This window comes from Pristiophorus japonicus, chromosome 6 (genome assembly GCF_044704955.1).
Source record: "Pristiophorus japonicus isolate sPriJap1 chromosome 6, sPriJap1.hap1, whole genome shotgun sequence".
NCBI lineage: Eukaryota > Metazoa > Chordata > Chondrichthyes > Pristiophoridae > Pristiophorus > Pristiophorus japonicus.
In genome coordinates, this window is record NC_091982.1 from 178,856,310 (window position 1) to 178,880,286 (window position 23,977).

General features: G+C 47.2%; 1 protein-coding gene across 3 annotated transcripts in view; it reads right to left on the reverse strand.

Moving 5' to 3' along the window:
• LOC139265893 (endothelin-converting enzyme 2-like) overlaps positions 1 to 23,977 on the reverse strand; it is a 254,719-nt gene that overhangs the window by 173,215 nt on the left and 57,527 nt on the right. The window contains exon 1 of one of the 3 annotated variants that reach the window (XM_070883440.1): positions 13,161 to 13,371. The exons of the other annotated variants lie outside the window; for them this stretch is intronic. Coding sequence (XP_070739541.1) covers positions 13,161 to 13,202 — 42 coding nt within the window. The 5' untranslated portion in view covers positions 13,203 to 13,371. Of the gene's footprint in view, positions 1 to 13,160; positions 13,372 to 23,977 lie in introns of those variants that run through there. 3 annotated transcript variants of the gene reach the window in all.

Genomic DNA, 23,977 nt, shown 5'->3' on the forward strand with positions numbered 1-23,977 from the left:
ATGCAGTGAATCATCAATGGAAGTGTATTTTTAGAAACAATTCATTGTTTCCTAGTGTCAACAGATCATACAAGCAAATGGAAATCCAGTGTGTGTGTCATGTATGTACATGCTGTTTGTAGCCATCAGATGGCGTCATTGTTGGAGGCCACTGAGCAGCATGCAATAGTACTGCTCTGGTATAAAAAAAGGAGCCAGTTTGTGAGTAGGCACTTTGGGACGTAATAAAGCAGCAGCAAGGTTGTACCTTGCTTAGTTAAACAGTACTCAGTTTGTCCCTTAATTGCATACATAACATTTGGCAACGAGAATACAAGAACCTTTGTTTGCAAAATGAGCACGATTGGATTTTTAGAGCAATTCGTGGAGGGAGAAGATTGGGAAGACTTTGTGAGCTGTTTGGACCAGTACTTCATGGCCAACAAAATGAAGGGGGATGACGTTGCAGATCGCGCTGGGCCGTGTTCCTCACTGTGTGCGGTTCAAAGATCTGCGGTCTGGTAAAGAATCTACTCATGCCTAGTAATCCAACAGAGAAAACGTACGAGGAGTTGTGTACATTGGTACAGGAGCACCTCAAGCCAGACAACGGCACCATCATCTCGGGATACAGGTTATATACACACATTCGATCGGAGGGCCAGAGCACAGCGGAATTCGTTGCCAATCTGAGACATCAAGCGGGATGTGCAAGTTCGGGACAGTGTTGTCAGACATGCTGCGGGACTTCTTTGTTATCGGTATCAACCACGACGTGATCCTACGCAAACTTCTAGCGATGGAGGAGTTGGATTTAAAAAGGGCCATCCAGATCACTCAATCATGTATGACGACGGACAGGAGTTTAAAGCAAATATCGGTGAAGAACCGAACCTCGGCAAGTACTGTAAATGCGATTGATTCGCCGTTCAGCAGAGCGGCACATGGCAGGGCCTATCCGGCTGCGTTCGCGAAACCTGTGGCTGCCCAAAGTCCGCCAGCCGGAATGTATCCGACTTCTCCGTGTTGGCGTTATGGGGGAAATCATCGGCACCAGCAGTGCAAATTTAAGCAATATAGTTGCAAAGGCTGTTTGAGAGTGGGGCACCTTCAGCGCAAGTGTCCGCAGATGAGCAAGCGAGCTGCGACACACCACGTGGAGGATAAGAGTCAGGATCCGGATACGCAATCCGAGATGCCAGAGGAGGAAGCGTATGGACTGTACTCCTTCATAACCAAGAATAAACCAATTTTGATTAAAGTGAAGTTTAACAGGATACCGGAATCGATGGAACTGGACACAGGGGCGAGTCAATCGATCATGAACGAGGGGGCATTTAATAAGCTGTGGGATACTAAGACTGTGAGGCCCAGGCTGAGCCCTGTTAACGCCAAGCTGCGCACGTACACCAAAGAACTGATAAAGCTGATTGGCAGTGCACAAATTAATGTGTCGTATAACGGTGCGGTTCACAAGTTACCGCTGTGGATTGTTCCAGGCAATGGCCCAATGCTGCTCGGCAGGAGCTGGTTGGAGAAAATCAGATGCAACTGGAATGACAAAGTCGTTGTCGTCGGAGGAATATACATGTGCCCAAGTATTGAGCAAGTTCCCCTCGCTGTTCGAACCGGGTACTGGCAACTTCACGGGAGCCAAGGTGCAGATCCATGTGGACTCAGATGCAAGACCCGTCCATCATAAAGCTCGGGCAGTGCCGTATATGATGAGGGAGAAAGTCAAAATTGAACTGGACAGACTCCAGAGTGAAGGGATCATATCACCGGTCGAATTTAATGAATGGGTCAGCCCCATTGTTTCTGTGCTGAAAAGTGATGGCACAGTCAGAATCTGTGGAGACTATAAGCTACGATCAACAGGGTTTTGACACAAGATCAGTACCTGTTACCGAAGACTGATGACTTGTTTGCGACGCTAGCTGGAGGGAAGTCGTTCACAAAACTGGACGACGTCGGCCTATATGACGCAGGAGTTGGTCGAGACGTTGAAGAGACTTACGTGCAGTAACACGCACAAAGGACTGTTTATTTACCACAAGTGCCGGTTTGGAAGTTGCTCGGCTGCAGCAATATTCCAGAGGAATGTGGAAAGTCTACTGAAGTCCATTCCCAGAACCGTCGTGTTCCAAGATGACATCCTGATCACCGGTCGTGACTCCAAGGTACATCTGAACAACCTGGAAGAGGTTCAACTGTGGTTGGAGAAATTGTGACTCAAGACTTAAACGCTCGAAGTGCGTCTTCATGGCACCACAGTTTGAATTCCTCGGGAGGAAAATCGCCGCTGATGGCATCAGACCTACTGAAGTGAAAACCAAAGCCATCAAGAATGCACCCAAGCTGCAGAATATGACAGAGCTGCGTTTGTTCCTGGGTCTACTCAACTACTTTTGTAACTTCCTACCTAAATTGAGCACCTTACTTGAATCACTGCACATGCTATTGAGAAAAGGTAACAACTGGGTGTGGGGTGCATTGCAAGACAAAGCTTTCGAGAAAGCCACCAATCTGCTTTGCTCGAACAAGCTGCTGGTACATTATGACCCATGTAAACCTGGCCTGTGACGCATCGTCATATGGAATTGATTGCTTGTTACAACAAGCCAATGAGTCGGGGAAACTTCAACCAGTCGCGTATGCATCCAAAAGTTTGGCTAAAGCAGAAAGAGCCGACAGTATGGTCGAAAAAGAAGCTTTAGCATATGTATACAGTGTCAAAAAGATGCAATACCTGTTCGGTCGGAGGTTTGAATTAGAGACCGATCACAAGCCGCTCATTTCGTTGTTTTCTGAGAGCAAAGGTATCAATACCAACGCTTCATCTCGCATCCAAAGGTGGGCGCTGACATTATCTGCCTATGATTAGGTAATTCGCCACAGACCTGGCACAGAGAATTGTGCCGATGCTTTGAGCGGGTTGCCGTTGCCCACATTGGAGGTGGAAATGCCACAACCGGCAGATTTAATGTTAATCATGGATGCTTTTGAGAGTGAAGGTACCCCTGTCACGGCTCAACAAGTTAAGATCTGGACCAGTCAGGACCCGATATTATCGGTGGTAAAAGGTTGCATCCTCAAAAGGGTATTGGTCTGCTATAGCTAAGCAAATGTGCAAGGAGGCCAAACCGTACATTCGTCGCAAGGACGAATTGTCTATTCAAGCAGATTGCATATTGTGAAGCGATCGTGTTGTAATGCCCAAGAAAGGATGATAGAAGTTTGTGCAGGAGTTAGACAGCATACATAGTGATTATGAAGGCCATCGCCAGGTCCCACGTATGGTGGCCAGGAATTGATTCTGAGCTGGAAGCATGCATGCATCAGTGCAACACCTGCATGCAGCTCAGCAAAGCACTAGCAGAATCGCCACGGAGTCTGTGGTCCTGGCCATCCAAACCTTGGTCCAAGGTCCATATAGATTTTACTGGTCCCTTCCTGGGCAAGATGTTTTTAGTGGTGGTGGATGCTTATTCGAAGTGGATAGAATGCGTAATCATGTCATCCAGTACATCCACGGCAACCATAGAGAATCTCAATGTCATGTTCGTGACACATGGTCTGCCTGACATAGTGGTGAGCGACAATGGGTCATGCTTCACCAGTCAGGAGTTTCAGGAGTTTGTAAAACTTAATGGCATAAAACATGTAAGGTCAGCACCGTTCAAGCCTGTGTCCAACAGGCAAGTAGAACGTGCAGTACAAATTATCAAGCAAAGCATGAGGAGAGTAACCCAAGGGTCACTGCAGACCCGCTTGTCTTGCATACTGCTGAGTTACTGGACAAGACCCCACATACTCACAAGGGTCTCGCCTGTTGAACTCATGATGAAAAGAGGTCTTAAGACCAAGTTATCTCTTGTGCACCCGGATTTAAGTAATCACGTTGAATACAGAAGACAGAGTCAACAAGGGTACCATGATCGCACGACTGTGTCACGCGAGATTTCTGTTAATGATCCTGTATATATGTTAAACTATGATCAGGGTCCCAAATGGATCGCTGGTACGGTCATGGCCAAGGAGGGCAACAGAGTATTAGTTATTAAGCTCAAGAATGGACAAACTTGCAGGAAACACATGAATCAAACAAAGCTGAGGCACACAGATGAGCCAGAGCAGTTGGACAAAGAAACCGTCGACGACCAACCAACCTACCAGCAGCCTTCAGTGGACTCAAGGGTCATCAGTGAACCCGGAATTCCCATCACAGACTTGTTCAATAAAAATGGACTTGCAATTCCTGACATGGCCACTGCCACCCCCAACAAGTCAGCCATTCAGCCACTAGCCACAACAGACTCCACACATTCACCCAAGGCCGGATTTGAACTGAGACGGTCAACCCAGAAGCATGAAGCACCGGACCCTCTCAACCTGTGAAAGACTGATAAGATCTCAGAGGAGGGTACTGTCATGTATGAACGTTGTTTGTAGCCACCAGATGGTGTCATTGTTGGAGGCCACTGAGCAGCACGCACATGGTGCTGTTCTGGTTAAAAAGGAGCCATTTTGTGAGTCAGGCACTTTAGGCCATAATAAAAGCAGAAGGTTGTACCTTGCTTAGTTAAACAGTACTCAGTTTGTACCTTTATTGCATACATAACATAAGTGTGTACAGTTTATAGGAATCAAAACCAACTGAAACACTGAAGGTCCAAAAGGGCTGAGATCAACATTTTGACAACACCTCTACTTGCAACCTACTGTAGGTGTTCACTGTAAACCTGTTTAAAATAGACTTGCATCTGAATAGAGCCAATAATTAGCAAGAAAGCTAGTTCAAAGTCAATCCTGCCTGGTGTGTAGGCATGCCAGTTCACTGTGTGATGTCTGTAACACTGTCTTGCAACATTGAATGTACCCTTGTACACACTTTACCGGTACACTAGAGGGTGCTGTTGCTGGAGACCCAGGAGTTGCCTGCACACGGCAGGTAACCCAGTGTAAAAAGGAACACACAGCTTGTTGTCTGCACTCAGGAGTTGCTAATAAAAGACTGAAGGTCTGCACAGTCAAAGCACCATACCCTGCCTCGTGGAGTCATTACTAAAGGTGCCTACATACACCACAACTGGCGACGGGAATACGGGATCACGAACGACACGCTCAACATGTCTAACCTCAGCAACTTTCAGCATTTTACAGAGGGGGAAGATTGGGATGCTTTTGTGGAAAGATTGGAACACTTCTTTATAGCCAATGACCTGGACGGGGACACACCGGCCACACTACCGAACAAACGCAGGGCCATCCTACTTAGCAGTTGTGGGCCCACCATCTACGGTCTCGTCAGGGACTTACTAGCCCTGGAGAAGACAACCACCAAGAGCTATGAGGAACGTGTAACAATCATACAGGAACAACTAAACCCGAAAGAAAGCATCCTCACGGCCAGGCACTGGTTCTACACTCACCGGCGACCTGAGGGCCAAGAAATTGTCAAGTATGCTGCACACTTAAGAAGACTAGCTGTACCTTGTGCGTTTGGCGACCACCTTAATGAAGCACTAAGGGACATATTTGTCATCGGAATCGGCCACGAAGGCCTCCTACACAAATTGCTCTCGGCTGACATCACCGTCACCCTGCAGAAAGCAATTCAAGTGAACCAAGCCTACATGGTTTCGGCCAGCGACTCCAGGCGAATACTAACCCAGGACTCTAAACCGGCGAGAGCATTGCACCGCATGGATACTTCTAAAGGCAGAAATGCTGCCCCAAGTCCCGCAACCCTGAGTCCGCCACATGGGGCGAACCGGATGGCCCTGTGCTAGCGCTGTGGAGGAAACCACAGGGCCCACCAGTGCTGCTACAAAGACTATGCATGCAAAGGTTGCAAAGAAAAAGGGCATCTTCAGAGAATGTGCAGAAAAGGCTGTACTCACTGTATCTCTGATGAGTTGGCTAATCACCGGGGCTCCGACACAGAAGAAGATGAAGCTGCTCTAACCCTGGGAGAAGAGTATGGAATCTTTACCTGCTCCAACGGAAGTTCTCCATGGATGATGGAAGTGGACATCGATGGGGTCCCAGTCTCCATGGAGATCGACACAGGGACGAGCCAGTCTGTGATGAGCCAAAAGACCTTTGAAAAAATTTGGAGGAATCCTGCCACACGACCAAAACTGTCTCCTGTCCAGGCAAGGCTGCTCACCTATACCAAAGGTAAAATCCAAATCGTTGGCAGTGTAGACATCCAGGTCTCCCAGGGCGGCGTGTTGCACAAACTCCCCCTGTGGATTGTAGCCGGTGACGGTCCCACGCTGCTGGGCAGGAATTGGATGAACCGGGTCCACATCAGACGAAGTGGTGCTGTGAAAGAAAAGAGCACCACAACCTGCCTGCTGCAAGACCACAGAATGACTGCAGCACCACAAGCATGTGGAAGAAAAGAGCACCACAGCCTGCCTGCAACAAGACCACAAAATGGCTGCAGCACCACAAGAACGTGGAAGAAAAGAGCACCACAAAATGGCTGCAGCACACGAAGACCTGCATTCAAAATGCGAGTCAACATGGAGGAGCATCATGTGACATCGAGCGGACAATCGGATTTGAAAGCTCCCTTAAAGGAGGCCAGTAACCAAAAAAATTTAAAGGGGAAGTTCCAACTATTTGAGTACATGGACTTTAAAGCTAAAGATGCAATTAAAGGGTGCAACTATGAAAATGTATGCAATGTAATCATGGATTGTGATGCTGGTTTAACTAATGTGACTAATGAGATGAATGCAGGTGTCAATAAGGTTAAGAACAAGTTTATTATGCTTAACAATAATGATAGAGATTGTGAAATGCCTAATGTAACCATGTCTGTTGAAACCAGGACACCCAAAAGTGATGCAAGTGCTAGAATGTATAATGCAGGTTCGACTATGTGTGATCAGAGCCAAGGTGTCATGTATACCGGTAGGACACTGCCAAAGGACATTGGGTCCTACAGGGACCATACTAATGCCAATGGAATCCCCCTGTGGGAGACTTAAAGGTCCAGCAGGTTATCTGACCATGTAGCCTGGACCTTTGGAACGAATGTGATGCCCCTTGCAGGACACACACACACATGCAGTGGGAGCAGACCCACTACAGGGACAGTGGTCAATGAGCAGCCCAACCACCACCAATGGCAACCGGCACCAGACCAGCCCTACAGCCCCTGGCCACCAAGGCCAACACCAGAAGCATGAGGCCAATACCCTTCAGCTTCCCTGGCAAACCCTGGGATGACCGGACTCTCATCCCCATTGGTGGACAAGGAGCCAACCCAGTCTTGTAACCCTACCCACCACCCCACAACTACCCACATCACAATGTATACACACACCACCCACTGCTGCCGTGGCTCCCTCCCCGAGGGATCCCATAACAGTGACACCCACTTGGTTTGTGTGTGAGGAAGGGGAAACGTACGAGGCCAGCCTCAAGCACAGAGGTCACACCTGGCAACCACACAACCCTCACCACAACCTCCCATAGCCCACCACTGATCACTGTTGTGTATGCATGCCTGTTTACTGTGTGATGTCTGTAACACTGTATGCAACATTGAATGTACCCTTGTACTATACACACCTTACCGGTACACTAGAGGGTGCTGTTGCTGGAGACCCAGGGGTTGCCTGCACACGGCAGGTAACCTCGTATAAAAAAGGAACACACAGTTTGTTGTCTGCACTCAGTAGCTGTTAATAAAAGACTGCAGGTCTGCACAGTCAAAGCAACATACCCTGCCTCGTGGAGTCATTACTAAAAGTGCCAACATACACCACACTGCCTTTTTATTTTAATTCATTCATGGGATATGGATGTCGCTGGCAATGCCAACATTTATTGCCAATCCCCAATTGCCCCGAGAAGGTGGTGGTGAGCCGCCATCTTGAACCGCTGCTGTCCTTGTGGTGAAGGTATCCCCACAGTGTTGTTGGGAAGGGAGTTCCAGGATTTTGATCCAGTGACAATGAAGGAACGGCGATATATTTCCAAGTCAGTATGGTGTGTAACTTGGAGGGAAACTTGGAGGTGATGATGTTCCCGTGTGCCTCCTGCCCTTGTCCTTCTAGGCGGTGGAGGTCAGGGGTTTGAGAGGTGCTGTCGCAGAAACCATGGCGAGTTACTGCAGTGCATCTTGCAGATAGTATACACTGCAGCCACAGTGCACCCATGTTGGAGGTTGTGAATGTTAAAGTGGTGGATGGGGTGGAAATCAAGCAGGCTACTTTGCCCGAGATGGTGTTGAGCTCTTTGAGTGTTGTTGGAGCTGCAGTCATCCAGGCAAGTGGAGAGCATTCCATCACACTCCTGACTTACATCTGGTCGATGGTGGAAAGGCTTTGGGGAGTCTGAAGGTGAGTCACTCACCGCAGAATACCCAGCCTCTGACCTGCTCTTGTAGCCACAGTATTTACGGCTCTAGTCCAGTTCAATTTCTGGTCAATGGTGAGTGCCCCAGATGTTGATGGTGGAGGGATCTGCCGTTGAATGATAAGGGAAGGTGGTTTGACTCTCTCTTATTGGAGATAGTCATTGCTTGGCACTTGTGTGGCACAAATGTTACTTGCCTCTTTTCAGCCCAAACCTGCACGTTGTCCAGGTCTGGCTGCATGTGGGCATGGATTGCTTCATTATCTGAGGAATTGCGAATGGAACGGAGCACTGTGCAATCATCAGCAAACATTCCCACTTCTAACCTAATGATGGAGTAAAGATCATTGATGAAGCAGCTGAAGGTGGTTGGACCTAGGACACTGCCCTGAGCCATGCCTGCAGCAATATCCTGTGGTGGAGATGATTGGCCTCCAACAACCATAACCATCTTCCTTTGTGCTAGATATGACTCCAGCCAGTGGAGAGTTTATCTCCCGATTCCCATTGACTTCAATTTTACTAGGGCCCCTTGATGCCACACTCAGTCAAATGCTGCCTTGATGTCAAGGGCACTCACTCTCACATCACCTCTCGAATTCAGCTCTTTTGTCCATGTTTAGACCAAAGTTGCAATGAGATCTGGAACTGTGGTCCTGGCAGAAACCAAACTGAGCATCGGTGACCAGGTTATTGGTAAGTGCTGCTTGATAGCACTGTTGACGACATCTTCCATCGTTTTGCCAATGATTGAGAGTAGACTGATGGGGCGGTAACTGGCTGGATTGGATTTGTCGACAGGAAATGCCTGGGCAATTTTCCATTTTTTTGGGTAGATGCCAGTGTTATAGCTGTACTGGAACAGCTTGGCTAGAAGCACGGCTAGTTCTGGAGCACAAGTCTTCAGCACGACGGCTGGGATGTTGTAAGGGCCCATAGCCTTTGTCGTATCCAGTGCGCTCAGCCATTTCTTGTTATCACGTGGCATGAAGAATTGGCTGAAGACTGGCTTCGGTGATGGTGGGAACCTCAGGAAGAGGCTAAGATGGATCATCCACTCGGCACTTCTGGCTGAAGATGGTTGCAAACGCTTCAGCCATGTTTTTTGCACTCTCGTGCTGGGCTCCGCCAGCATGGAGGATGGTAATGCTCAGGGAGCCTCCACCTTCCATTAGTTGTTTAACTTTCCACCACCATTTGCGACTAGCTGTGGCAGGACTACTTTGATCTTATTTGTCAGTTGTGGGTTCGCGTATCTATGTCTATAGCATGCTGCTTCCGCTGGTTAGCATGTACTCATGTCTTGAAGCTTCACCAATTTGCCACCTCAATTTTAGGTACAGTTGGTACTGCTCCTAGCATGCTCTTCTACACTCCTCATTGAACCAAGGTTGGTCCCCTGGATTGATGGTAATGGTAAGAGTGAGGGACATGCGGTTACAGATTGTGGTGGAATACAATTCTGCTGCTGATGGCCCACAGCACCTCATGGATGCCTAGTTTGGAGCAGCTAGAACTATTCTGAATCTATCCCATTTAGCATGACTATAGTGCCAAACAACATGATGGAGGGTGTCCTCAGTGTGAAGTTGGGGCTTCATCTCCACAAGAACTGTGCGGTGGTCACTCCTACCAATATGGTCATGGACAGATGCTTCTGGAACAGGTAGATTGGTGAGAAGATCAAGTAGGTTTCTCCCTCATGTTGGTTCTCTCACCATCTGCCACAGACTCAGTCTGGCAGCCATGGGCTTCAGTACTCGGTTGGTAGTGTTGCTACCAAGCCAATCTTGGTGATGGTCATTGAAGTCCCCCACCAGAACAGTACATTCTGTGCACTTGCTACCCTCAGTGCTTCTTAAAAGTGGTATTCAACTTTCATCAGCTGAGGGAGGGCGGTAAGTGGTAACCAGCAGGATGTTTAACTTGAGTCAACTCCCAGGGCCACTCCAGACTGTATCCTACCGTGCTGACACCTCTGGTGAAATACCCAGGGATGGTGATGGAGGGGTCTGGAACATTGGCTGAAAGGTATGATTCTGTGAGCAAGACTATATCATTACTTAACTAGTCTGTGGGACAGCTCTCCAAATTTTGGCACAAGTCTCCAGATGTTAGTGAGGAGGACTGCAATGGGTGTGCCGTGTCCAGTACCCTAGGTCGTTGATGGGTAATTTGTCCGGTTTTATTCTTATTGTATTTTTTTGTAGCAGTTTGGTACAACTGAGTAGCTTGCTAAGCCTTTTCAAGAGGCATTGCTGTGGGTCTGGAGTCACATGTAGGCCAGACCGGGTAAGGACGGCAAATTTCCTTCCCTAAAGACCAGATGGTGTTTTACGACAATCTGGTAGTTTCATCATTACTGATACTATTTTTATTTAATTAACTGAATTGAAATTTACCAGCTGCCATGGTGGAACTTGAATTCATGTCTCCGGATCATTAGTCCAGGCCTCTAGATTACTAGTTCAGTAACATAACCGCTAGGCTACCGTACCGACAGCAACTCTCTGCAGGCTTTGAATGCAGCACTGATAAATACTGGTATATTAGTTGACTTAACGGTAATTCTTCTGTTTATGAACATAATTAGGTTGTAAATTTATACAACTGAATGAAAATGTAAGCATTTTTGTAAAAATATTTTGTGTATTTTCAAGAGTGCTGTTACAGTATCTCCTAAATCATTTTTATATTTGTAGATGGAAATAGTATTCCTCCACGTATTCCTTCTTTAAAACTTTCAACAAAAAAAAATCATTAAAATGTTTTTGTTTTAAAAACAGAGAGATTGCCCATATAATTGATTTAATTTGGCCTAAAAATGGAACTCACAAGACCTTTCTTGTAAGGATGTTCCTGATTTAAGGAAATTGTAAACCTTATATAATAGTAGGCTTCAGCAAGATGACTAAACCAATATTCTGTTTTGAAAGACTGTTTTGCAGGAGGGATCAAAAATGGTATTGCATTTAGTTCTTCACTCCGTTCCTCACTCCAAAAAAGTTTGTTCTCTTGCAGATTTCCATAACTTTGACCTGGTAAATAGCCAACATTGACACAATGAACCGAATGGCCTTCTTCTGTGCTCTAAACTTCTATGATTAACTGCATTTTGTTCCTCTAGCCATGAGACTGAGAAGTTTAGGTTGTAGATTTTTCTATACTACAAAAACTTACATTTAAATAGTACCCTTAATATAGAAAACCCCAAGGCTTTGCACAGAGGTACAATCAGACCAAAACAGACATTGAGTCAGAGAAGGAGATATTGGGAGGGCAGACCAAAAGCTTGGTCAATGAGAAGGTTTTTAAAGAGGGTCTTAAAAGCAGAGGGATGTGCAGAGACAGAGGAATGTGGGGATGGGGGGAGCTAGAAAATTCCTGAGTTTGGGGACCAGGCAGTTAAAGGCATCACTGTCAATGGAATGGTATGCACAAGAGGCCAGCATCAGAGGAATGAAAAGATTGGGGTAGGGAGAATTGTCAGGCTGGAGGAGCTTGCAGAGATAGGGAGATGCAAGGAATAATTTAAAAACAAGGATGAGAATTTTAAATTTGAGGCATCAGGGATCGGAGAGTCAATGTAGGTCAGAATGCAAGTCAGAAAGGACAGGGGTAATGGGTAAATACAATTTAGTGTGGTATAGGATACAGGCAGCAGAAGTTTGGATGAGCTCAAGTTTGTCAATGAGGCTCTTTAGTGAGTAAATATTCAGTTGAGTTCAAGTGGCACGAGCCACACAATGTTAGTCTTGTCTCTTGTCCCCAAATATGATGGATAACTTTGCTTTCATCCAGTGCACCATCAAATAAACTAGTTAAATAAGTTTTCTCAATTATCAGCTGCAGCAAATAAGACTGTTACGCTGTGCTGAGACAAGGATGATAAAAATCCTGCAAATGATTGAATATCTTTCTCCATATTGTGCCCCAAGAGACAGGAAAGAAAAACAAACACCATGCACATAACATACCAACAAATTCCACAGAGGTTCCATGGTCACAAAGACAAGACAGAGTTATATTTTTGCCAGAGTCATGGGCAAGAAAAACTAAAATGCACACTACTGTCAAATAGGTGTCCCTCCCCTCCACGACAAGAACATGCACTACTATACAGGGAAGTGCCCAGTGGCTACAGCTTTAGGCCAGTGTGCATCTGTATGAGATCATCATAAGTGGTTTGCTAATTTATGACTTCTCAGGAGCTGAAAATGGCCTTCCACCCACATTTTGCATGTGGAAGGCCTGAACAGAACAGACTTATAGGTTCCTGCCCAACTGCAATCTGACTCCATTTTCCAGGCTGTAGATGCTACATTTCCAGGCAGAATGTTGGCACATCCATCGTTGTTCTTACAGACTGGGTGTTGGAAGGCTGGAGCAGGTGGATTATTGTGGGGTTGATTGTTCAGCTAACTTTTTACTTAAAAGATACCAAATATATTTCTAAAGATTTTTAATCGCACTTTTGGAAGAAAACATTACGTTTACATATTGAAATTAAACCATGCTCAACAACCCACGCGTGTTATTAAAATCATTCTAAACAAATGCATCACATTCAAAAGTTTCCCCCCCCCAAAAAAATTTTTAAAAACGCGATTACGTAGTATTTGTCAGCAAACAAAACACTAATATGTTTTTAACTTTTAAATATCAAAACGTCAATGTTAGCAGCAGAGATAGAAAGACCAAATCCTAATGGGAATTTCGGAGCACGGCCGCTATTTTTGCACAAGACTGACTTACTAGTGAAATCCTTGAAATCTAAAACACGATTAAAAGTTTGTTATTACCATAAGCGGCTCTACAAAACTTTCCTCTGAAGACAGCTGCATCCGGAATACTGCAAATGAGCGAGAAAGGATTGACACCGCACAGCTGCTAATTACCCCTTTCCCGCCGTCTTCATCGCTGCCTGTCAGGGCGAGCTGCAAAAAATCTATTTGATGCGATGGTGGAGATTTTTGACCATCGAATTAGCTCGAACGGTCTATCGCTCTGCAGGACGAAGACAAGTCCACCCCCCACCCCACACATAAAAACAGGTTTTCCGAAAATGAAAGGCAACCCGCCTGGCGTATTTGTGTGTGTGTGAGAGAGACGGCCAACCATTCGCTGGTGCCAAAAGCAGATCACACGGCTGCAGACACTAACTGCATTCCATGATCATCCTTCCTGTTGCCGCATGTTTACACAGAGAGGGAGAAGGGAAAACCTGTGCAATCTGCGCCCGAAACAACTAACGCAACCAATCTCATTCAAATGATTAAGGAGCAATACCTCGGCGTGCAGCGGCTGTCCCCAGGCTGTGGGAATGTGGACCGAAAACGGCGCTTGAAACAGTCTAAACGCAAATACAGTTAGTCCATGCGCCACAAAGGCAGCCAGCCCACTGAAAACAGCAGACACGATGCTTTTCTTTCCTGATTTGTTACTGCATAGAACTCGACACAATTCGGGGAATTTTAAGATAACCCCAAATGTTGCAGATACACAGCAGGGTCGGCCGGTACACTGGGGTTTCAGATCATTTTGCGCCGGGCGCTTTTTTATTGTTCCCGTTGGGACAAAGCTCGCGGCTGTTTACCCCCAAGAGGGGGGGGGACAGTCGACCGATTCATGGACTGTAAGCAGTGCTCCACAGCTGGAGACATATGCAAAGAAATATGCAAGAATATAAGTAGACGGGAAGAGTGTTGCGAAATAAATATGTTTAAAATACAAGCATTCGTCCACAGCAACCCTCGCGAGGCGGCTGGTCGGGACTCCCGGGAAACACGAGACATGTGCATTGTCCGACTCTCCAGACAACCCACAGAAATCAGCACAGGAAGAACATGCTTTCTTTACAATCTATCCTCTGTCTGGTAGTCTTCAGTGCATGCCGATGAATAATAAATATCTACAGGGAAACCATACTGCCTTGTAAACAACAGAAATGTCCCCAGTGTTTTATTTTCAAAATCGACGCTTGTACAAATTACACAGTCTGCTGTTAATGAGAAGGTTCGACCCTCATTGCATAACTATTATTCTCTTATATAAGGGTGACAAGTTTGCAGTAAATGTAGGCGAGTGAACGTTCCCAGTGACAGGTAGGAGGTGATCGCGCCACTTACCATCTCGAACTGTCTGCGAGGAACTCCGGATGTTGCAAATGTTCTTACTTCCCTCTTGCTCCAGATATACTGACACGAGGAAAAAATTGTAAAATTCCTAGCACCCAGCTATTCTTTCGAAACAAGTCGTACTGGTCCCAAAGGAGTATGTGCGGTTGGTTTGGACCAACGCCTTTCATTAACTTCATGCAAGCAACAGTAGGAGAGGAAACCCTTCCCTTTTCTCGGCTCCTCGGACTCATCCAATGGGCTGCATAGTAGCGAGCGGCACCCTGTAAACTATTTCTCGTTTTAAAGGGAGAATGCACTCGTAGGAGCGAGAAGCAAACAGTGACTCCTTGTGCATTCAAGTGATGGGTAATTCAGAAGTCCATAGAGACGTCTTGTCTTTTGCACCACAAAAGAACCTAAAACGCCAACTCGAAGTAAAGTTTTGAGCACTAAAATCGCCCAACCTGGGAAGCGAAATTAACCTGTTGGCATTTTTAACACATAATATTCCTCTGTGCACTTTTTAAGGGAAGCATATATTTTAAATGGGTTAAAGTCTCTGTTAACATAGCAAAGAGATACACCTCATAGCAGCATTGGTACTCTAAAACTACCAACAGTCATTCAAAGTCACCGTTTCTTTTAGTGAACTTATGTTGGAAAGCATAACTGTGAAACTTAGGCCATTCGCAGTACCAGGTTTATTGGCCTACTGGTCTTTCAATCGAAAGAGAGGGCATGAGAAAAGTACTGTAGAAGTCATACAGACTATATGCTTGACACAGACAATGTACCATGACAAATGCTGCAATGCTCAATTCAGTCCATGTGAGAAAAGACAAATAGCCAACGAGAGGGAGTTGAGAAGGATTTCATCAGCAGTAGAATAAATTGGGTAATCAATTGTCCCCCCCCCCCCCCACACCATGTACAATGATATGAGGATAATTATTTTTGAAAAGTGCTCTAATGGGAATCATCATCATCATAAGCAGTCCTTCGAACAAGGATGACTTCCACATGGGTTCACAGATGTTTCGACGAAGGACCTGATATTCCAGTCCTGGACTTCAATTAAAGGGGTGGAAGATGCCTGTGCATGGATTTTTTTTAACATGTGGTGACCGTTGCACAGGCTCGACAGAGCTAGGCCTTTATCCAGTGGCAAGGATTAACCAGGATGACTGTAGACCTGCTCTGCTGCACGGACCTAGTGCGCACACATATCGGTGTGTGGGCTGGCCCATACCGCCCCTGGGCCCTTGGCTCTTCTGGGCCTCGTATCCTCATTCACCGCACCTCCGCCACGATCTCTTGCTGCTCCTCCACCACAAACATTCGTCGCTCCTCATATACTGACCTAATGTGCCCCCGCCAATCACAGTAGCAACCCCCTGCACCCGCTTACAAGGGCAAAGATTTACGCCCATTAAACAATAAATATTTAAACCCAACCGGGAATCATGACTGTACAGATGTCTCTCAGAGCTCACTGCCACCAGTGTGTGTACTACCACCATACAGCAACATTTTCTTAACGCACTTGACATAAAGTTAACAAATCATTTTCACTACAGACTCCCCTATGTGCAAGCAACCTGAAGGAAAAACATTTGCAGGGAGCTACGAAGAAAGGGCAGGGGAGTGGGACTAACTGAAGTGCTCTTGCAGAGAGCCAGCACAGGATCGACAGGCCGAATGGCTTCCTTCTGTGCTGTTATGATTCTATGGCCGGGACTTTGTTCACCTTGGGGGGGTCCATGGTGTGCGATGTCAGTTGCGGGTTCCGACCCCACTGCTGGCTCCATCCCGTTCTGTGAAATGACTTGTTAAGCACACCAGCATGTTTCCCGGGCCAATTAGAGGAAGCGGATCTGGTGACATAATTTCATGACATGTCATCTGCTGCTTTCCTTAACAGGACCATGGCCAACTTTCTTTCAACATTTATGCTGTCAGTGTTTTACAGCAATGAAATCCTGCAAATACTGACAATCACTGCACTGAGGTGCAGGGCTGCACCCAAGTTCTCCCAAGACTCCCTCCATATGCTTATGGAAGGAGTTACAGCAGACAGAGGGGTCCTCTTCCCATCCTATGGGCAGAAGCGACTGCCCCAGGACACCAATGCACATTGCTCAGGAGGGCACACGCAGGGATGTCATCAGGAGGACCTGGCTGCAGTGGCGCAAACCTTTCAATGATCTCAATAGATCATGAAACGTTAGTACAAAGCCACACTCACCTTCATTCTGCTGTGCCTTTCATCACAGCCCCATCACTCTGCCTTTCCTATTCTACCCCTGCACATCCTTACTCACACCAACCTACCTTGCAACTCCACACATCCCTCTCTATCTACATTATCAAATTCCCATCTCACTAGCCATCCCTCACAATACCCTCATCCTTGTCCAATCATACCAACTAACAACGCACAAGGGTAGCCACTTGGGTGTTTCATTCAATGTTCATGTAAAGTATCTGTTAATGTGCTGTCAAACGCTGAAACCTTTATTTTCAACACTTTGCCTTCTTGGACAGATTTGTGTTCACCTTTGGAAACGGCTTAGTGAGTTGCAGTGACTGGTGAGACATAACAGTACCGCCACCCCCCTCCCCCCCCCCGCCCCCACTCCTTCCCCCAACCCCAGCAATGGTGGTGAGTGTGAAAGGAATGGCTTGGACATTGTAGAGATGCCTTATGGTGCTGGTGTGGGGTAGTGCCAACTTGGCGCATCATGTAGCAGCCAGGGTGTACAGCGGCAAGTGAAGTAAATTTTACCTCTGTCCTGTGCAGCATCAGGTGATTGTGGAAAAGGTTGGTGTTGTTGGTGCTGCTCGTGTGCCTGGTGCTGCTGGTTTGGGGCTGATCGTGGTCCGTTTCTGAGGACCAAGGTGAGACAGTATAAAGGGCACCGATGTTGATGGAATAGATGGCAGATGAAGTACAGATGACAGAAGCATTCTGTCAATGGTGAGAGCATTCTTCCAAAGAGGTGATACTGGATGGAAAGTGGAAAGCCTGCAGAATCTGTGCTGGAAATGGACTGAGAAACAGCCTGTGGCTGAGAAAAGTCAAGATCTGTCAGGTGGAAGCTTTTACTGTACATTTGAAGCTGTCAGAGATTCAGCTGGGGCAATGGCCACTGAACTCCCACCTCAGGTTGACAGCCATGGTCCCTGAACAGTGTGGTTCCTGTGGGCATGAAGTTAAAGAGAAAAGATGTTTAAAAAACCTGTTAATGATTTGTCATCAGGCAATAATGAGATTAAATTGGGTCACCCGCCGCTGCATGTTGGGTCATCTCAGCGCTGACAGTATTGGGAAAGGCATGTGGCGGCTGGTTGACAGTGGTCTCCCGACCCGCTGCAAAAACAAACATTTTCCCATCCAATCCGCCACTGATCACACCCCTTGCAAAATTCCGGCCTATGATTTTAATAGCCTTCAGTGAGGGACATTTGTGGAGAACACAAGAAAAGCTGTTTACCCTTAAATTGTGGAATGAATTGAGATTGCATATTAAAGCCCTCAGCCTTGGGCTTTGGTTCTTATACTAAATTATTCCTGTGACTCTCAGGACAATAGTTTATTGTTATTGCTCTGAGCTGCAGTCAGTATTTATATATATATATATATATTACAGTTGTATACTAAACTTTAATGGGGTTTAACTTATAAGGAACAGAATATGTTATTTGTTTTTGTAAAATTTTTCATTATAAAAATACTGTCCACATGGGAACTTTATGATCCTTCTGTAGAAGAAAATTGATCAGAAGATATACAAATAATGTGTTGCATATAAAAATGTGTTGCATACTATGTTATTCTTGTCATCTCAAAGCCTTAACATTAATTTAAAGCTGCATCAGCTCCTGTTTTTCAATTTCTGTCCCAGGATTGCAGGATTCCCCTAGGTGCAGGGCATAATTGACTGAGCCCACATAGCCTTTTATGCTCCATATAAAGACCCTGGATTATACACGAGCAGGGCTTCCACTCACTGAATGTGAAGCTAGTCTGCAATGACAGGCAGCGCATCATGGTGTCTTTATCCTGCAGCAATCCTCAGTTTCCCAGTCTCTTCCAAACAGACCTTCAGGTGTTAGGCTGGCAGCTTGAGGACAAGAGGTATCCCCTGAGTGCATGTTTCATGACACCTGTCAGGAACCACACTGATGCAGAGGAGCAACACAATCAGAGCCACACTTCTACCAGAGCTCTGATTGAGCAAACCATTGGCATCCTGAAATAGGGGTTCCACTGCCTGATAGCTCTGGAGGCGGCTGCAAGGTAGCCTTGAGAGATTTTTCAGATTCAGTGTTGCATGTTTCATAACTTTGCAGTGCAATGGGGAAAACCTGAGCACCATCTGTGGAGGAAGATGTAGAGGTGCAGGGGCAGGAGGAACAGCAGACTGCTGAGGGAAAGCAATGGCCACCAATCTTGTCAACTGCCAGCATGGGTATTTTTGTCACACCCCATGGCATGGTTAACAAACACTAAAGAAACACTGCACAACAAGAATTTAGTGTAAAACAGTGATTTTAAATTGCCATCAAACAAATTCAAATGCTATAGGTCACCCTTGTGCAAAACTCTAGTGCTTGTCTCGGGTGCTTTTTTTGCCTGTCTAGTGCTCCCATGTTTATCTCAGTGGCTACAACACTAGAGGTGGAAGGCTGGTGTTTATTCACTTGAGATAGCCATGCTGGGCGACCTCAAAGATATCTGGCCTGAGAGGGCCTGGTTACAGACTGCAGCATCTTGGCTACAGCAGGGCAGTCTGGCCTTCTAGCACCAATATATGCATTGGTTGAGGAGCTGGAAGGGGAGCTCGGATGTCGTCATTCTGAGAGAGGATAGTATGTGCTTCTCTCGTGGCACCACTGTCACTCGCATGGGACTACACTTCAGTAATTCTACTGTTCTGTGTGAGAACAGAGTGTAGAAGTGATGTGATGGTTTGGAAGACGATATCCATGCTTTCCTTCCCACGGAGCAAGATGGAGGAGATGATGGATCCCAATTACAGCAGTTGGAGCTTTCAAGGCTGTTTCCATTGGCTCCATACTGAGGGCCCTGCTGCAGTGTGCATAAAAGTAGCCACACGTACCATAGTTCACTGCATTGATTCAATAACATGTGCAGTGACCACATAGATGTTGCAGGTAGACTCCTTCACACTGTTAGACATTGTGCACAACCTCCCTGCAAGCAACCCAATTCAGTAAGCAGTTGGTGGTGCACAGCCATCAGTCTTTTTCTACAGGCTGGACCCTCTCCGCATCTCCCTCCAGATCGTCCGTTCACTTGCAAACAAGGCCCTTCCCATCCATAAGCGTATCGTGGATGATGGCATCGACATCATGGCCCCGATGGAAACCTGGTTGCGGGGCGATGACATCTTACCCTTAAATGAAGCTTCTCCGCCTGGCTATACCTTCCACCACTTGTCCCGCTCAGACCGCCATGGTGGCGATGTGGCTCTCCTCAGCAATCACACCTTGGTCTGTCCCCCGACTCCTCTGGAAAATGGATTGGAGGGATTCAAACATGGAATTGCGGGAAAGATGGGCATGGATTTGGGAGGCAACAACACGTTCAAGGACTTTGGAAAAGAAAGGGAGGTTGGAGATGGGGTGGTAGTTTGCAAGGACGGAGGGGTCGAGGTATTTTTTTGGAGAGTGGTGATGACGGCAGATTTGAAGGAGAGGGGGACAGTACCTGAGGAGAGAGAACCATTAATCATGTCAGCTAACATGGGAGCCAGAGAAGGAAATTGGGTGGTCAGCAGTTTAGTGGGAATAGAGTCAAGGGATTGCCTCTTTCCTTCCGCTTCTGCCTCCTCTTCAATCACATCCTCCTCCTCTTCCTCCACCTCATCTCTCCTCTCCTCCTGCTGCTGAGCTTGTGGCTGTGCCCTCATGATGGCCAGGTTGTGGAGGATACCACAGATCACCATTGATATGTCCTTACTATACAGTACAAATGCACACGAGGCCCAAGCTTGAGAGAAGGTCACTCTGTGACCAGCAACTTTCATTCCAGCACTGAAGTGATGAAGGTGGGTGGAGCTTCCCCTTTTATACCTGAAAGACCAGGTTAGGAATGTCTGTCACAAGTTCACCACCTAGTAGTCAATGTTCTCACAGTGTACAACTAGTCAGTTTATACATGGGTTACAATGACAGTTAAATACATGACATCACCTCCCCCCCAAAGTCTTATTGGGATCACAGGTTAAGTCTCTCTGGTGCTTTACGCTCCCTTGTAGAGCGTCTGAGTTGGGGCTCCGGTTGTTGGGCGCTGGCCTGAGTGTCTGCTGTTTGCAGTGCCTCAGGCCTATCCGGACTGCCCACAGTGACTGGGCTCTCCTCCACTTGGTTCTGGTATTTGGCCACCTGTGGAGGAGTGAACTCTACATCGTGTTCTTCCTCTGCTTCTTCTATGGGGTTACTGAACCTCCTTTTTGTTTGATCCACATGTTTACGGCAGATTTGTCCACTGGTAAGTTTAACTACCAGAATCCTATTCCCCTCTTTGGCAATCACAGTGCCTGCGAGCCATTTAGGCCCTGCAGCGTAATTGAGAACAAAGACAGGGTCATTGACATCAATACATCGCGCCCTCGCATTCCCGTCGTGGTAGTCACATTGTGACTGGCGCCTGGTCGCAACAATTTCTTTCATGGTGGGATGTATAAGGGATAACCTGGTTTTGAGCATCCTTTTTATTAGCAGCTCTGCGAGTGGGATCCCTGTGAGCGAGTGTGGTCAGGATCTATTGGCCAACAGGAGGTGTGATAAGTGGCTTTGTAGGGAACCCTCTTGGATTCTGAGCATCCCCTGTTTGATTAACTGCACTGCCGGCTTGAACGGTGCCGTTCTGACATGGTTGATACCATTTCTTGCCATGAAGTCCTGGAATTCAATGCTTGTAAAGCACGGGCCATTGTCACTGACCAAGACGTCAGGTAGACCATGGGCGGCGAACATTGCCCGTAGACTTTCTACCATGGCCGAGGATGTGCTTGAATTGAGAATGTCACACTCGATCCATTTGGAGTAGGCGTCTACTACAACCAAAAACATTTTTCCCATGAAAGGACCTGCGTAGTCCACATGGATGCGTGACGGTGGTTTGGCGGGCCAGGACCAGGGGCTAAGGGGGGCTTCCCTGGGCGCATTGCCCAGCTGGGCGCACGTGTTGCACCTGAGAACACAAAGTTCCAGGTCTGCATCTATCCCTGGCCACCAAACGTGTGACCTGGCAATTGCCTTCATCATGACAACGCCCGGGTGCTCATTGTAGAGTTCTCTGATGAACATCTCTCTGCCCATCTGGGGCATGACTACTCGGTTTCCCCATAGTAGGCAATCGGCCTGAATTCAGAGTTCATCCTTGCGCCTGTGAAATGCTCACGGCATGCCCCGTATGTGGCTGACCAGTCCCCAGTAAGGACACATTTCTTGACTAAAGACAGTAGCGGGTCTCTATTTGTCCAAACTTTGATCTGATGGGCTGTCACGGGTGAGCCTTCGCTTTCGAAAGCTCCACAGCCATGACCATCTCAGCAGCATGCTCGGTTGCCCCCTCGGTGGTGGCTCGTGGGAGCCTGCTGAGTGCATCGGCGCAGTTTTCAGTGCCCGGTCTGTGCCGAATTGTATAGTCATAGGCGGCTAACGTGAGTCCCCACCTCTGTATGCGGGCCGATGCATTTGCATTTATGGTCTTGTTGTCAGCCAAAAGGGATGTTAGGGGTTTGTGATCTGTCTCCAACTCAAATTTCCTGCCGAACAGGTACTGGTGCATTTTTATTACAGCATATACACACGCAAGCGCTTCCTTTTCTACCATCCCGTAGCCCCGTTCTGCCTGGGACAGACTTCTGGAGGCATAAGCTACCGGCTGTAACTGATCCTTGGCATTAACGTGTTGCAACATACACCCGACCCCATCAGACGACGCGTCGCACGTTAAAACAAGTTTCTTACATGGGTCATATAGCATTAACAGATTGTTGGAGCATAACAAATTTCGTGATCTATCAAAAGCCCTTTCTTGGCTGTCCCCCCAGACCCATTCACGACCTTTGCGTAGGAGCACGTGTAGCGGCTCTAACAGCGTGCTCAATTTGGGAAGAAAGTTACCAAAATAGTTCAGGAGCCTGAGGAACGAACGCAGCTCCATTGTGTTACGGAGTCTCTGTGCTCTCTGGATCACTTCTGTTTTGGATGCAGGAGGTCTGATCCTGTCTGCTGCTACCCTCATCCCCAGGAATTCTACCTCTGGAGCTAGGACGATGCACTTCACCTTTTTCAGTCGCAGACCTACCCGTACAGTCTGCGTAGCACCTCCTCCAGGTTGCGGAGGTGTTCTTCAGTATCACAACCCGTGATGAGGATGTCGTCTTGAAAAATCACTGTTCTTGGAATCGACTTGAGGAGGCTTTCCATATTGCATTGAAAGATCGTGGCGGCCGAGCGAATCCCAAACGGACATCTGTTGTACTCAAACAACCCCTTGTGTGTCGTGATAGTGGTCAGCTTCTTTGACTCACTCGCCAGCTCCTGGGTCAGGTAAGCTGAAGTTAGGTCCAATTTTGAAAAAAGTTTGCCACCGGATAGTGTCGCGAAGAGGTCCTCTGCTCTCGGTAGCGGGTACTGGTCTTGGATTGACACCCAATTGATGGTGGCCTTGTAATCACCACATATCCTGACCGACCCATCCGCCTTGAGCACTGGCACAATCGGGCTCGCCCAGTCACTGAATTCGACTGGCGAGATGATGCCTTCCCTCAGCAGGCGTTCCAATTCGCCTTCTATCTTTTCCCGCATCACGGACGGCACCGCTCTGGCCTTGTGGTGTACTGGCCTGGCGTCCGGGTTTATGTGAATCATTACCTTGGTGCCAATGCCGGGTTGAAATAGTGAGTCAAATTTGTCCAGGATCTGTGAGAATGATATTCACTCCACAGAGGAAATTGCATTGGCATCGCCCCATTTCCAGTTCATGACAGCCAGCCAACTCCTCCCCAGCAGTGCAGGACCGTCCCCCAGAACAATCCAGAGTGGCAACCTGTTCTCCGAATCTTTGTGGGTCACAATTACCGTGGCGCTGCCTAGAACCAAAATGATCTCCTTTGTATATGTCTGTAGCTGTGCATCAATTGGCAATAATTTTGGCCTCTTGGCCTTGGACACCCACAACTTGTCGAACTGTTTGATACTCATCAGGGACTGGCTGGCCCCTATGTCTAGCTCCATTGATACTGGGATGCCATTGAGGAGCACTTTCATCATTATCGGTGGCGTCCTGGTATATGAACTGTATATGTGCTGCACCATGAACTCGCTGAACTTCAGCTTCCAGCGATTTCCCCCAGTGTCCATTTGGCCCCGTAAGGCTTACATCATCCCCGTCCTCCTCGTACATCAACCTGGCTGCAGGCTTCCTGCACATATGCGCCAAGTGACCGCTGACGTTGCAG